General features: G+C 46.1%; 1 protein-coding gene across 2 annotated transcripts; it reads right to left on the bottom strand.

Annotated features, from left to right (window-relative positions):
• Window positions 1-251: 251 nt before the first annotated feature.
• Window positions 252-13,891, bottom strand: LOC135555405 (xylosyltransferase 2-like). Of its 2 annotated transcripts, XM_064987801.1 has the most exons (11): window positions 13,759-13,891; window positions 8,844-9,375; window positions 8,178-8,353; window positions 6,701-6,903; window positions 5,958-6,038; window positions 4,998-5,214; window positions 4,500-4,676; window positions 4,106-4,362; window positions 3,689-3,884; window positions 3,083-3,416; window positions 252-2,831 (listed from the first exon to the last, which is right to left on the bottom strand). In XM_064987801.1, the coding sequence occupies exons 1-11, from the start codon at window positions 13,888-13,890 to the stop codon at window positions 2,503-2,505; spliced, it is 2,634 nt and encodes an 877-aa protein (XP_064843873.1). In that variant the 5' UTR covers window position 13,891; the 3' UTR covers window positions 252-2,502. The 2 variants fall into 2 exon arrangements, with proteins under 2 accessions (XP_064843873.1, XP_064843875.1); XM_064987803.1 differs by lacking the exon at window positions 5,958-6,038.
• Between the last annotated feature and the right edge of the window lie 1,278 nt (window positions 13,892-15,169).

Genomic DNA, 15,169 nt, shown 5'->3' on the forward strand with positions numbered 1-15,169 from the left:
TAGCTATTTTAAAACTGCTTTTAAACTAGTAATTGTGGCCGAAATATTGTATATCAATAACTAATTTCACACGTGAACACACACGACCCCTTAATGATTATTGATACTATCCAGCCTCTCAGAGCAATGGGAACCTGTTAAAATAATCCCATAAAGCACTGATATTACTCACTAGCAGAATACATTTCATTCAGCTATTTGAATTCAATAAACTAGTCAAAAACGAAATACCCCAAAAAAGCAAGACTGGACAAGATCAGATATTTTTTTATTGTGCCACCAGTCAACCTGTTGCCATGTTTTACCAGAGGAGTTCTGTGATTGGCCAGCACTCCCCTCTCCAGTCCAGCACTGTCATGCCTCAGTGCCACTATGTCATCATCATCAGAGTGAGTCATGAGTGGGCTGTGGGGTGATACAGCGTGGACGGAAGTGACATTGAACAAAGTGTGATGTGTCCCAAAAAAATAATAAAACAAGTGGTTCTCAATAGTTTGACAGAGGAGTTGATATTGAATGGATGGACAAATATATATTTCTCAAAGACTAAAATATGAATAACCTATTCCCTTTACACTAAACGGTGCTCTGCTATTCTTTCTGTTAAATGGAAGCTTCACTGAAGCAAGTGTGCAAGGGAAACAAGGTCACTTGTAAACTCAGAAGAAACTGAAAAAAAACCCAATAAAAGTAGGAGTTTCAGCCAGTTTAGTTTTAAAACATTACAATTAAAAACAAAAGGTATAGGGTAGGGTTTCAGAATTGTCTAAAAGGGAAATAAGTGCACGTCTTGAAGCTATTCTCCCATTATAAACAGTTCATATTAACAAAGTAAAGGCAGCTTTGATTTCTTAACCAGACCATGAAATAGTCATGTGGAACCCTCTTGGACGGGAGTTTCATTGTTGTAGAAATGCTTATGGACAACCAGTAACATTAAAGTGGTAGGTAGATGACAGAAGACTCTTCACTTCGTTGGCATACAGAGCATGGACAGTACTGCACTGCATATTCACTGATACAGACGAGGCAGCTCACCCAGAGCCATGTACTTAGAGTTGGGCCAACGAGGTTTCTGCGTTATAATGTATTTGCATGACTGTCTAGAATTAGAACAATATTCAATATTCTAAAAGTTTGCCTAACTCTAAATATATGGCTCTAGCTAGGCCTATATAGCATAACTGTGACTAGACCCATTGAGAAGCGATGTAGTCCACTGTGAAAATGAGGATGCCACACTGAGAGCCAGGCCACTGTAGCCTAGAATATTACCCACATCAGTTAGGCACTTCCTCCGACACACAGAACCCTCGATGGCTTTGCTTTGCAGTGATCATGGACAACAAAGACATTTCACATCTCAATGTTCAAGAAACAAACAAACAAACATTTAAAACATGATAATGTCACAGTAAACAGAACTCATGAGAGAAGAGGACTCTCTCCCAACTTTAACTGGTCTCCCAGCTGGTAACTCAGAACATTATTATTCTTCCTCCTCCACATGAGCTAGCTGGGTCAGATATGTGATAGTGACGCCGCAAAGTTCTAGCAGCACTTTTATACAAAAGACATGTAAGTAAGTGAAGAGGATGCCACGTCACCATTGTGACGACCTCCACCTTGACCTTTTAAGCTCCTAATCCTCCTCGTTGTCATTCTCCAACTACTGATCGACCCTGTCCTGTGTAACCTTAGTCTTACAGTAAAGTGCACTTCCCCAATCTGCTGCTGCTGTTCTGATAATAATGCTTGAAAATAAGCATGAAGATACTAGTCCAGAGGACCCACTGCCCTCTGACAACAATACAACACAGCATTTAGCCACTGTCAAAATGTTGGCCACTGCTTTAAATTCCTTAAAGCAGAAGAAAACTGTGCATTGAACAGAGTTCAAACATATGCAGGTGGGGTTCTCCTCTTTCCAAAGTTCTACCCAGACAGATCCTGAATGAAGACATATGCAGACAGATAACATAACAGAAATTGTCCATGTAACAAGAAATGACGTTCAAACACAAAAAAACTTTGTCTTGCAGTCTTCATGTGCAAATTTCCAGCACACATCTCCTCTGAAAAGGACATATAGCCTCTAAACTGGGAGCATAGCCACTCCTCAGCTTATGTAGAGAGAAGCCGTGTCTATTTATGTGCCTTGAGTTAGCCTTAGAGACCAGAACCCTCTCCCCCCTCAGGGCTCACACATCCTCCCCTCTTTTCAGGGCTCACACATCCTCCCCTCTTCTCAGGGCTCACACATCCTCCCCTCTTCTCAGGGCTCACACATCCTCCCCTCTTCTCAGGGCTCACACATCCTCCCCTCTTCTCAGGGCTCACACATCCTCCCCTCTTCTCAGGGCTCACACATCCTCCCCTCTTCTCAGGGCTCACACATCCTCCCCTCTTCTCAGGGCTCACACATCCTTCTCTCTCTACTCAGGGCTCACATATAATCCCCTCTCCCTCTACTGAAGTCCAGCATGCCTCCTTTCCGGGGGGCTACCTGATCCGGCCATCACCTTTGACAGGGCCAAGTTCTGACTTAGGGTCTGGGGCGAGGGAGCTCCAGGTGGACTTGGTACAGGGGCCCAGGGAAGGGCAGGGGCCCGGGGAAGGCAGGGTGGAGCACAGGTCCCCGGTCACCCAGAAGGACCCCACGGTGCGGTCCACCCAGGCTTCCAGGGGTTTGCCCACCAGCTGGGCCCTCTGCTGGGCCTCCTGCAGGGCGGGCTCCTGTGGGGGCAGCTTCAGAACAGATCTCAGCTGCTGGAAGCCCTGTTCCAGGTACAGGTTGCCTGGTGGCCCCGCGTGCAGCCAGCTGTCCTCCTCTGGATCAGGTAGGGTGGCAGAGAGAGGAGGGAAGGGAAGGAGAGAGGACTGTTAGGGATCAGTTCGCAACATCCTCATCTGATACATACTGAGAGTCTTCCAGTGACTTGAATACAGAGGCTGAATGGCCACACTGAATCAAACAGAACACCAAAGGGGCAAACTGCCCTGAACTACACTCCCCTTGGAACCACTTCACTTTCTGGTAAAAAAGTAATGAACTACCAGACCCTCAAACCACCAGGCTCACCTTGGCGTAGTGGTTCTCGTCCTTTGAAGGCCAGAGGCATGACGAGGAAGCGAGCCTCGGCCACGCGCTCCCACAGCCTCAGCACCCTGACTGTCCAGGCCCCGGGGCGGAGCGGCCGCTGCAGTGGGGGCTTGTACTGCGTGTACTCTGCGTCCACATCCACACTGATGTCATAAGACGCCGCCACCGTCTGGGCGGGGTCGATCCACACAATGGTGGCAGTGAGGTTGGGCCCCCGAACCCACTTCTGTACCGCCACCGGCTCGTCCAGCGGCCCGATCACACCGCCGAAGTTCCGGAAGATTCTCTCCTTGGGGTCCCACTCTGTGCCCACCTGAGGGGGAAACATAAGCACAGACATTTCACATCAATGTGGTAGGGCAGTCTTGTATCCTTGTTGTCCTATTGGTATTCTAACCTGCTCCTTTGTATCCAACATCTAGTCTACAGTATGTACTGGTATTTCATCACCAAACTAGCTCCACAAACTTGTTCACCCGTAGTCTCAGCCCTTGTCATACACCACTATCTAAACTGCAACAGCCTTGACTGTACACAATACCCATAGAAATACAGATAGACATATGCATCTCAGGTCCCACCCACCTCCAGGTTCTTGAGCCTCTCAAACTCCCTGAGGTTGTTCTCCAGCTGCATGGTGGCCTGAGGCACGGCCCACACCTCCACCGTTTCCCTGACCCTTGACCCCACCTTCTGCACCTCCTGACGGACCAAGTAGCCCTGGAAACGCTCGTCGTAGAAATAGAGGTGCACCGACACCGGGTAGCCTATTGGCTCATACCTGCACAAAAGGAGAAAGACATATTTGAATAGACAATATGAGATGGTCAAATAAATTGAGATATCTTTTTAGTGTGTACATCAATAATTAAACCCAGACTTAAGTTGTCCTTCTTTTGAAGAAATTAATCTATTGAGTCTCAACTAGTCGAAGTAATAGTGAAATCTTCCACTCTGAATCTACCATTTGGAAGAATTGTTGTATTCAGGGCAGGGCCTCACCTGCAGGTCTCCAGGCTGGTCTGGCTGCTATCCAGGCTCTTGAGGCCCAGGCGGAAGAAGGAAGAGTAGGCCGTGAGGGCCACGTCACTGAGGGAGCCAACCCCGTCCGCCCACTCAAACAGGCTCTCCCAATAGGCCTTGATGGCCACTGTCCCTGGGGCGTAGTGTCCATACAGGTGGGTGTCCAGGATGTCTATGGCCTCTTGGTTCACCGTGGACTCAAACTTTCGGGCAAAGAACGTGGGCCGGGTCAGTTGCTGTTTGGGAATGAACACATGAGAATCAAGGTTAAATATTACACTTGTTGACTGAGGAGGAGTGCAGCAGTTAATTAAGGACACTCAATTTGAACTCTCATGATAGGTACAACAGTGCCCTCTGCTGGCTGGCTGACCTGTATCCTGACGAGGTCCTGTGGTTTGAAGTCGTTGGGAGAGCAGCCGCACCAGTCCACTATGTGTTTGTACTGGCACTTACAGCCCAGCTTCCTGTTCCAGTTGGTAACACGCAGGTTGTTGTCCACCAGAGAGTCACACATGTGACTGTTCCCCAGCACTGTGTGGAAGAAGGACTGGAACAAAGAGGGATTATATTCATATTTCAAACACCGGGATGTGACATTACTGGAAATAGAGTTGCAACATTTCATCATCTCCACAGGGATTCCTGAACAATGAAGACAATCCAGACATGTTTCAAAACATAAAATCAATACTTTTGACTCTAGTGTACAACATTCAATATTAAGATATGACCTCAACCAACCCACTTTAACTGGCAGCTAAACTCTCTGTGACCCCCTCTTCAGTCTCACACCTCTACTGCCCACAGAGGCTGTGACTTAAGCAGTCACATTGTCATCTTCACCATCGTCATTTTCCCTGTCCATTACCTCAGCGGGGAGCAGGGCGTAGGTGTAGAACTGTTTCAGGCCCACCACCAGCTCATCCTGGGAGTTGATGACATACTCTACGAAGCGCCTGGTGAGGGAGAACCAGTCAGAGCCCCCAGACACCTCCAGGCCCTCTGGGATGGTCCGCTCACCCAGCCGCCACATGTGGTTGTCACACTCATGGAACAGCCGGTCCAGACCCTGCTTCTTTATGAACCTGGAGGTCGTAGGCAGTGTTTGTTTCAACAACAACTATGACAGAAGATATTCATTAACAAACTATTTTTCCTTCTTATCTGTTTTGTCCAATCATAAATATGCATGCCTTTACATAATATACTGCAATCTTCTCATTGGTCTTTCAGTTGCGCATTCTGATTAAGCTGATCAGCCTGGCTCACCCACACACACAGCTACCAGGCGGCCACTTCAGTCTAGAGGTTTTAAACTGATAACTAAAATTAGGAAGGATGAAATTACTAAAATTGGTCATTTTAGTAATAGTTAAAGCTAATTTAGTCAAAAGACTAAATCTAAAATAGCTGCCAAAATTAACAGCACAGGGAAGGGCAGTGATTAAGAGTTATTAATTTATCTAACCACTATTTTACAAGGCAAGTTCATTGACAACCTGTTGCCTTGTTTCCTAACTTCCGCAATAATAACTGATCTTAAATAGTTTGTCAGAGAGCTGTCCTTGACTATATGGGAAGTAAACATCAAACAGAAGCTTTACAAAATAATCATTCCTTTCATTTTCCCTTCCAACATCTTAGTCCTGTCCTCCAATATGAAAGCTTAACCATTACATCATCCTGAGTGAAGCTAAGCTCAATGAGAAGAGCAGTGGAGGAAAATCTCATCCGATGTGAGCCGTGTCAGACACTAACAGTGAGAGCCAAGTGTGTCAGACTGACTCACAGCCTCGTCAGTCTGAGGTTTCCTAACTAAGCTCCCTACCTCGCGTTCTCCCGCCCATGTGACTTGAGGAAGTTCTGGTCTCTGTGCTGTGACAGAAAAGCCACCAGTTCATCGTTGGTCCTGCCGGAAGGCAATAGGCCGGGGAGAAGACAGAAAGGAGTGAAGGAAAGAAGAGAGGATTAGGTTGGGAATAAAACGCTGACTGGAGCGTGGCGCGAGGAGCAGAGAAGGGGGGCGATGACTTTCCATGGGTGGAATTAGCCACTGATGGCAGGATTTGGGAGGCAGCGGCGGCTCCTCTGTGTGCATTTATTCCCCCCTTTAAACCCTGGGATGGTTCAGGAGGATTGGTCACTGCTCTGGAAGCAGCTCAGAAGGGCCTCAGAAATCCACCCCAGAACTGATTGACAAGAAAGAGGTGATTTAGCAGTCTGTCTCTGTGCATCAGTGACCAAAACAGTCCATGACAGCATGGGCTTTCATCTAGAAGGAACCGTGGCTCTCCTTTATCTTGTAGCTATAGGAGTCAAAGTCACTGCAGGTCAACAGAATAATTTAATAATTTTTTTTTTTTTTTTTTTTTTAAATCGCAGAGTGACGTGAAACCAAAAAGCTCCAGCACAGACTAAAAACTACAAATCCAGAGCATGTTTCTTCTAAACAGACTGAGTTGTGTGGTAGGAGGAATACAGTTTTCATCACACATATGTCAATTAACCATCATAAACATTAAACAATAGTTTCAAAGCCCATCATATGACAGTGGTGTTGTGGTCACTGACCTGGTGGGGAAGTCAGTGGCACTGAGGTTGATGAAGAAGTCCCAATTCCAGTCCAGCATGGAGAGCAGGTCCTGCATGCTGCGCAGGTAGGCCTTCAGCAGGCTGGCACCGCCCCAGATGGTCACCATGCGCCAGGGCGTGGCACGCACATTGGGGTACTGCTGGGCGATCTGCTGCACCTCCCGATGCAGGTAGTTGGAACGCTGGGGGGGGGGGGGTTAGGAGACAGAATGTTTACACGCACAGTAATAATCTGATATTAAATTGATTATGGCAGTTGGCCGATTATGCATTAGTCACTTAAACACCTTACTTATTGGCATACGTTCAAAATCAAAGTAAGCATACATCGATTAGAACATCTGGTTTTCTGATCAATCTTTCAAATTATTAGGACAAGTAAACACCTTAAAGTAACAATCTGCCTACTGCCATAATCAGTTTCATATTGAAATTAGTGTGCATGTAAACATACTCATTAAATCAAAAACATGCATAGAAATCTCCTAGTATGAAATAGCTTTAGGTTCTTCTGGCATCAGGACATGAAGAAAGAATAAGAAGAACTAAGCTAATCACTCAGAGGGAATGATGGATTGGGGGGGGGGGGCTGCAGCAGGGTTGGTGACAAACAGGCCTGAGAGATCAGATTCTTGCATTGAGAAGAGGAGCAGGCAGAAAGTACTGTGACAGGGCCCAGCTCCAGGCTAATACAGGGAGAGAGTGGCCTGCTCTGCTGGTACAGAGACAGAGAGGCAGAGCGAGAGAGACAGAGAGCGAGAGGAGGGCTGCCTGGTGGAAGGACTCTAGAACAGCCTGACCTGCTTTCCATCCTGTCCCATCCCTCAAGGCGCCTGCCTACCCGTCCCAGTGAGAGGAGCGATAAGGTGGTGGGCCTTTAGCGTCTAGCGTAGTCTCGACAGTGGGAGCCCATTGACTCCTCATTTATCAGTGCTTTCCCTTCCCTACTGCAGTGTTAAACTGTTGCTCTATGGCTCTGCAGCTGTGTAGACAGCCACCTCTTAAAGCTCCCACAGTAACCAGGCAAACCCCTCTATCCTGTCTAATCCTCCAAACACACGAAAAACAGTGACCTTATCAAGCATGCACAAGTCAGCGACACCCTCCAGGTTAGAGCCCCTGCCAGCATATGAGAACCAGAGAAGCAATTCCACATATCATGGCGTCCTCATAAGCTAACAAGGAACGTGCGGAGTACGATAAAGCATAAGCTTAATCTTACCTCCTCTGTATCTCCTTTCTGTGAAAGTTGCTTGAATTCAACCCTCAACTGAGCCAGCCAAACCAGATCATCCCAATGACAAAATACCATTTCCAGCCATAAGAGACTTTATGGTGCATCTAGAGAAGTTCAAACTAAGTAATGCTTTTTTGTGAACGTTTTTTATTGGATGTTATTCAAGATGAAATCCTTCTTGAAGCCATCACAGTAGTGTGTACGTCTGCCAGTAGTTACCTTGTCCACGTGGATGTAGTAGAAGTGGTCTCGGTGGTATATGGCTTTGATGAGGCGTTTGAGCTGCCTGATGGCCCGGCCGTGGACCACCAGGACGAAGGCCACCCTGACCGGGTTCTCCACCTTGGACAGGTCATTGTCCAGCTCATCAGCTGTCTGGACCGGGCTGGAAAAACCTGGCAGGAGGACACCATTTTTTAAATGTAACCTTTATTTATTTAACTAGGTCAGTTAAGAACAAAGTCTTATTTACAATGACGGCCTCCCCCGGCCAAACCCGGACAACGCTGAGCCAATTGTGCGCCACCCTATGGGACACCCAATCATGGCCGGTTGTGATATAGCCTGGATACAACCACAACACAGGATGAGAGAGAGGATCATGGGAATGAGTCTCTGGATAAAGATTCTTTGGATGATAGACATGGGACTGATTAACTGTCCAATAATGGAAAATATATAGTCCTCAAACCCCTGCGTTATAGGTGGATGGATGGGGTGGGGTGGGAGGGGTCTTGTGAGGCACTTCAAGACACAAATAAAAAATGTACCAGGGAGAAAAAATATCCCATAGATCATTAAGAGTCTGCAGTGTGTGGTCTGTTTGGATGTGCTGTTAGTCTCTAATCTCTAGAGGAATGGTGGCTAGGTAGGGGTGTGTCTCACCGTGCAGTGGGCAGAACTGAGGCAGTGCCCTTGGCATGAGCTGCTCGGCCTGATGCTGGCACACAATGTTGGCGATCTCCTGCCGGCACTGCCGCGAGCCTGCGCGGTGCAGAGCCGACAGGGCGTCCTTGCCCATGATGTCACACTTGGGCACAAAGTCGCTGCTGGGGGCTTGGGGCGCCCCCTCCACGCTGCCCGGTTCCCCTGGTATGGCTGGAGGGGGTAGTCTGGCCGCCCCCTCCCCTCCTCCCCGGGTATCAGTGAAGTTACGGCTGCTGGAGGTGTCATGGGGGGGAACGCCATCAACTGCTGCACCCTGGCCCAGGGGCATCTTCACCCTGATGGTGTGCTTCCCCCGGCGCTTGGTGCCCCTCTGGAGGGCGCTGGCAGCAGTGGCCCCCGTCCTCTCCAGCCTGCTGTTCCATCGGGCTCCGCTCCTCCCAGACAAGGCGTTCTGTCTCTCCCAGGCCACTGCCTCCCTTTTGGGGTCCTGGCTGTTGTGGTCAGGTAGCTTGGACCGCCGCGTTTTCCTCTGGGGAGGGGGGGGGGGGAAAGAGAGTTATCACAGAGAAGATTCTCATTCTCCTTTCCTGTCGATATACTACACAACATACTGGGACCAATCAAATTATTAGGAATAGTGTTTGTGAAATGAGGAGATGATTCACCATCTAAGAACGAACAAAACAACAAGTCGACATCAGAGCAGGAGCACCAGAGGCGAGATGTGTTTAGAGTGCATGTTGTTTCTGCTCTGGGTTATTTTTAGCCTCTGCCTTTTGTTGAAGTAATCAGGGAAAGACAGTTCAGAAAAGGCACAACATACAGATGGGTAATGAAGGCAGAGATCTCAAAAAACACTCAGTCAGACCATGGGCACAGTACAGAGCACACAGCGCATGCATGGACTGTACACATTGTCACACCACATGAAATTGCACATATGCTCACATCTACAATGAGAGTCCTTATCAGACCACTACGGGGAGTGTGTGTGTGTCAGACAAAGAAGTTCTCTGATGTATAATTAGTGAGACTTGTAAACGGGCAACGACAGGCAGGCAGGCAGGGGAGCTGCCACGCTCTGAACTGCCCAATAAGATCACTGTCGGCCAGGGGCCAAGTGGCCTTATCAGCAGCCACCCCTGCAGCCCCAGGAGCGCTCAGCGTTGCCCATTTCGGCACCCAGCCCTGAGCCCCTGCCACTTCAACTGTACAGTGCACAGCAATGGCCCTCCACCATCACTAGGACCAGGGCTACCTGGGGAGGAGGGGATGTATGTGTGTGTTTTGGGGGGTGGGCAGGGACATTCATTCAGAGCAACTCTAGCAAATCACAACACAAAAAAACATCATGACTCTTCTTGCTTTAAGGGTGTTTCTGGTGGTTAGTAGAGATAAACAGGGGGGGGGGTACTGCTCACCAGACTCTTATTGGAATGCAAAAAAGTGGGGCCTCCACAAATGGATGTGTCGAAAGAATCAAGCCACCCAGCTATTTTCACTTCTGACAGGAAAAGATCACAGCTTATTGGAATTGTACAGAAAGTCCCCCAAAATATGCACCCGGAGAGGGGATAGAAAAACAGGGAGTGGGCCGTGCGTTTCCTGTCCCTGTCAGACGGCATGGCCCAGGGCCCTCGCCACACGCCACAGACACAGACCAGAGCAAACTGTGGGAACAGAGGCTATGGCCTGGGACAGACAGCACAGGGAGCTAGACCAGTGCCAGTCAGCAGCCAATCCAAACAACACAGCTACTGATCACTCAGTGGACCACAAATGGTGTTCCAGTTTTTTTTAAAGCATTTGTCAACAATGATATTACAGCCCAGATCCATTGAATGTGTTTTGCATCATGGAGTCTACTGAAAAGCATCACATTGGGCCAAAAAAAAGAGTTGAGTTTGGAGAGAAAAGTCCATATTTTAAAAGACTGTTACTCTACTGGTGATTCACTGGTTCAAAACTGCTACCAAATTGTAAGTGGACTTATCTGGGCAATGTTATGTTATCATATTGAAGAAAACCACAGCGATTTCAATTAAACTTTTCCCTATTTTTCATACTTTTTAATTAACGCCCTCACGTCAGAAATACTTTGCCCCAAGGTGGGTTCTCTTTTCTTTTTTTCGTTCTAATTAGTTGAAGCCATATCACTGCCATCACCATGTGAGGAGAGCGGACCAGCACGCCCCAGGAGCTTTTTATGAAGTCACTGACTGGGGACGACTGAACTGATTGTGTGGTTTTCTTCACTTCTTCTCAAGTCCTTTTCTGTAGGGGCTATAATAGGATGCATGTGGTTGTGTTCAAACATGCAGAGCAAACAGCCAGCTTCTGATTAGAGCAGATGTGAGTTACATCAAGGCCACTGAGCAGAGAGGGATTCAGTCCAATCATTGGCCCCAACTCTATACCCACTCAGTCAAAAAAGGGAGGGCCACTGCCATTGTGTTAAAAAAAAAATCCCATTTCAGTCATTTAGCAAACACTCTTATCCAGGGGGACTTACAGTAGTGGGTGCATACATTTTTCATACTGTTCCCCCACGTTTCAAGCGCCATGCTCTACCAACTGAGCCACATGGGAACTGTAAAAATGCCTCCTCCTGCCTCCCAATTACCTCATTTATCACATGATTTACCTAACAAAAAGTATGTCAGCAGTAGGTATAAGGTTCAAAATTATGTTAAACCATTGGGCAGTGGGGGCGTATACATGTGCCTTTGTTTAGGCTGGCTGACTCAGGACTGAAGTGATAGCAAGAGCTGGATGCATCCTTATGGAATGAACATGGAGAGTAACATGATTTAAAGCAATCTACTAGAGGTCACAATGGGAACATCCAGCTCTCAGAGGGATCTCATGTCATGTCACATTTCCTGTTTATACTGTGTCCGTCCAAAGGGAAATGCATTCATTGCGTCTTGATTCAGACAGATTATGTAATGTTTCTACTGGTCCAAGTACTACCATCTTCTTGATTTTGAAAAAGGACGAAACATAGAAACACAATAAGCAGAGAATGGCTAATAGGGGGGGGGGTTGCTCCATGAAATAACATAGATTTAAACCATCACCAGTGAAACAGAGTCCAGACACAGAGTCCAAAGAGTCCCAGAGCAAACCTACCCACCCTATGCAGAGTACCTCTTCTGGGGCCCTCCTTAGATGCTCCCTCTCCCTCCAGGTATACATAGCTCAGTGAAACAGCTCTATGTGACCACCCGAGCCACAGGCTGTTCACCACGCTACCATCCAGCAGAAGGTCAGAACAGGTGCATCAAAGCTGGGACCGAGAGATTGAAAAACAGCTTCTATCTCAAGGCCATCAGACTGTTAAATAGCAATCACTAGCCGGTTACCACCAGGTTATTGAACCCTGCACCTTAGAGGCTGCTGCCCTACATACATGCACATACATACACATGTACACTGGTCACTTTAATAATGGACCACTAGTCACTTTAATAAAGTTTACATACGGTTTTACTCATTTCATATGTATATATTGTATTCTACTGCATTTTAGTCAATGCCATTCCGACATTGCTCGTCCTAATATTTATATATTTCTTAATTCCATTCTTTTACTTTTAGATGTGTATATTGTTAGATACTACTGCACTGTTGGAGCTAGGTACACAAGCATTTCACTACACCCGCAATAACATCTGCTGAATATGTTTATGTGACCAATAACATTTGATTTGATCAGTCTGGAGGGTTATGCACACACGTAACACAAGTCACATCATGAAAGGCAGAGCAGGACATTTTTTATTTTTTATTTAGCTAGCACATTAAACTCTTTCAGTACATATTCCTGAAGCAGAATCTGTATCAATACCTTAAATGATAACTAAATGCAAGCCCCGGGGCTAAATCTGTTGACAGCTCACAATGACTTTATTTGAAGACGAAATGGGAGGTTCCAGGCCACTGCCTCTAGGGTAGTGTTCCAGGTGTGCATGTGAGATTGGAGAGCCAAGATTCCCATGCTTCAGGTCGGTTTGGATGCTCTACTTCAATGTGCTTTAGAAAATATAGACCAAATTGGCTAAATGTGTTGTTTACCTAAAAATAGTTCAGGTGTCGTTTTATACTTGGAAAAAGTCAATTACTATGCTTATATCAAGACTAATACATTGTGAATGTAACTATGAGAGTAAATGACTAAGATGACTATGGTATGCAAAGGACCCATGAGCCAACTCATAACTTGGTCCAAGGATGATAAGTAAAGATGAAGGGAAGCCTGACCGCACATTCCATACGCTCGCTCCAACTCCTTGCATGTCATAAATTTACATTATACTGGCTTGTCTTGACACCTACTTTTAATAATCACCGAATCTATTAACCCAGTTGGCAAGCCCGATAATCAACTTCGCCATGTATTTCCGTTCTCTTCATCACTACAAGACAGTCACACAATACTAATTGAAGTGACAGTCGCAGAACCAATCAACATTCATCCAAGGACATGACAAGTCACAACAGAATGAAATGAGAGCCTAAACAATGCGACCTGTTTTTAAATATTTGCTTGCTAGCTGGTTGGCAGATTACAGTTTACAACACAATGACCTCATACACAAGTTCTTATGAGTACACTCAGGAAACGTCTAACCTGAATTCTGGAGACCGGTTGGCCAAAGAAGTGGTTCACTAGTCTGGTGTGGTTTATCTAATTGGTTTAAATGTGCAATTCTAGCTATAATAAGCGGAATAAGCTTACTATGAACTAGCATTGGTTAACTATAGCATCTTTACTGTAGTACTAGAAAAAGCTAGCTAACGTTTACGTTAGCATAGTACTGTACGCTAGCTTGCTAACTACCGCTACCAGCTTTACAGAGACCAAACATTATTTTAACCAGCTAAACAAAGTCAAATTAAGCTTTCTTACCTCCGCCTCGCCCTCTTCGAGACTTCGCAGACTCCATACTACTAGCCCTTGAATCAGAAGAATCGTTAACGCAGCGGCAATCGCTAGTTTGTATCGTCGGAGGAGCTTCTGCACTCTGACGCTGGCCACCATTTTTCCAATTCTAGTTTACATGAGCGTTTGCTAGGGGAGGAGAGAAGCAAATCTGAGCAACGCGCACGTAACGCCATAGATTTGCATTTCCTCAGGTTAGAAGTTGTAGGCAGGCTACTGATTGCACAATTTTGGTTTAATTCTGAGTTTAAGTCTTATACAATACGTTTGATTATAGTTTAAAATCATTATTTGTTTCATTCATTTATTTCAAGAATGTTATAGGTTTACAGCTATATAGTTCTATAGAATATGTGTCATTTATATGATGAACATAATCGGAGACCCTGTGTGAAGAAGAACAAATACAATTAAAGCCTATCATCATTAGTAATAACATTGCATTGAATGTATTTAAATGTTAATACAAAATGCTATCTGTGTGTTCCTGGTCGGCAGGGATGTCTTTGTCCCATCGCGCTCTAGCGTGGAGGGCCGGGCGCATGCACGCTGACATGGTCACCAGGTGTACAGTGTTTCTTCCTACACATTGGTGTGGCTGGCTTCCGGGTTAAGTGGGCATTGTTTCAAGAAGCAGTGCGACTTGGTTGGGTCATGTTTCTCAACCTTTGCCTCTCCCAAGTCCATATGGAAGTTGCCCAACTACAGTGCCTTGCGAAAGTATTCGGCCCCCTTGAACTTTGCGACCTTTTGCCACATTTCAGGCTTCAAACATAAAGATATAAAACTGTATTTTTTTGTGAAGAATCAACAACAAGTGGGACACAATCATGAAGTGGAACGACATTTATTGGATATTTCAAACTTTTTGAACAAATTAAAAACTGAAAAATTGGGCGTGCAAAATTATTCAGCCCCTTTACTTTCAGTGCAGCAAACTCTCTCCAGAAGTTCAGTGAGGATCTCTGAATGATCCAATGTTGACCTAAATTACTAATGATGATAAATACAATCCACCTGTGTGTAATCAAGTCTCCGTATAAATGCACCTGCACTGTGATAGTCTCAGAGGTCCGTTAAAAGCGCAGAGAGCATCATGAAGAACAAGGAACACACCAGGCAGGTCCGAGATACTGTTGTGAAGAAGTTTAAAGCCGGATTTGGATACAAAAAGATTTCCCAAGCTTTAAACATCCCAAGGAGCACTGTGCAAGCGATAATATTGAAATGGAAGGAGTATCAGACCACTGCAAATCTACCAAGACCTGGCCGTCCCTCTAAACTTTCAGCTCATACAAGGAGAAGACTGATCAGAGATGCAGCCAAGAGGCCCATGATCACTCTGGATGAACTGCAGAGATCTACAGCTGAGGTGGGA

Source organism: Oncorhynchus masou, chromosome 15 (assembly GCF_036934945.1).
Source record: "Oncorhynchus masou masou isolate Uvic2021 chromosome 15, UVic_Omas_1.1, whole genome shotgun sequence".
Taxonomy (NCBI): domain Eukaryota; kingdom Metazoa; phylum Chordata; class Actinopteri; order Salmoniformes; family Salmonidae; genus Oncorhynchus; species Oncorhynchus masou.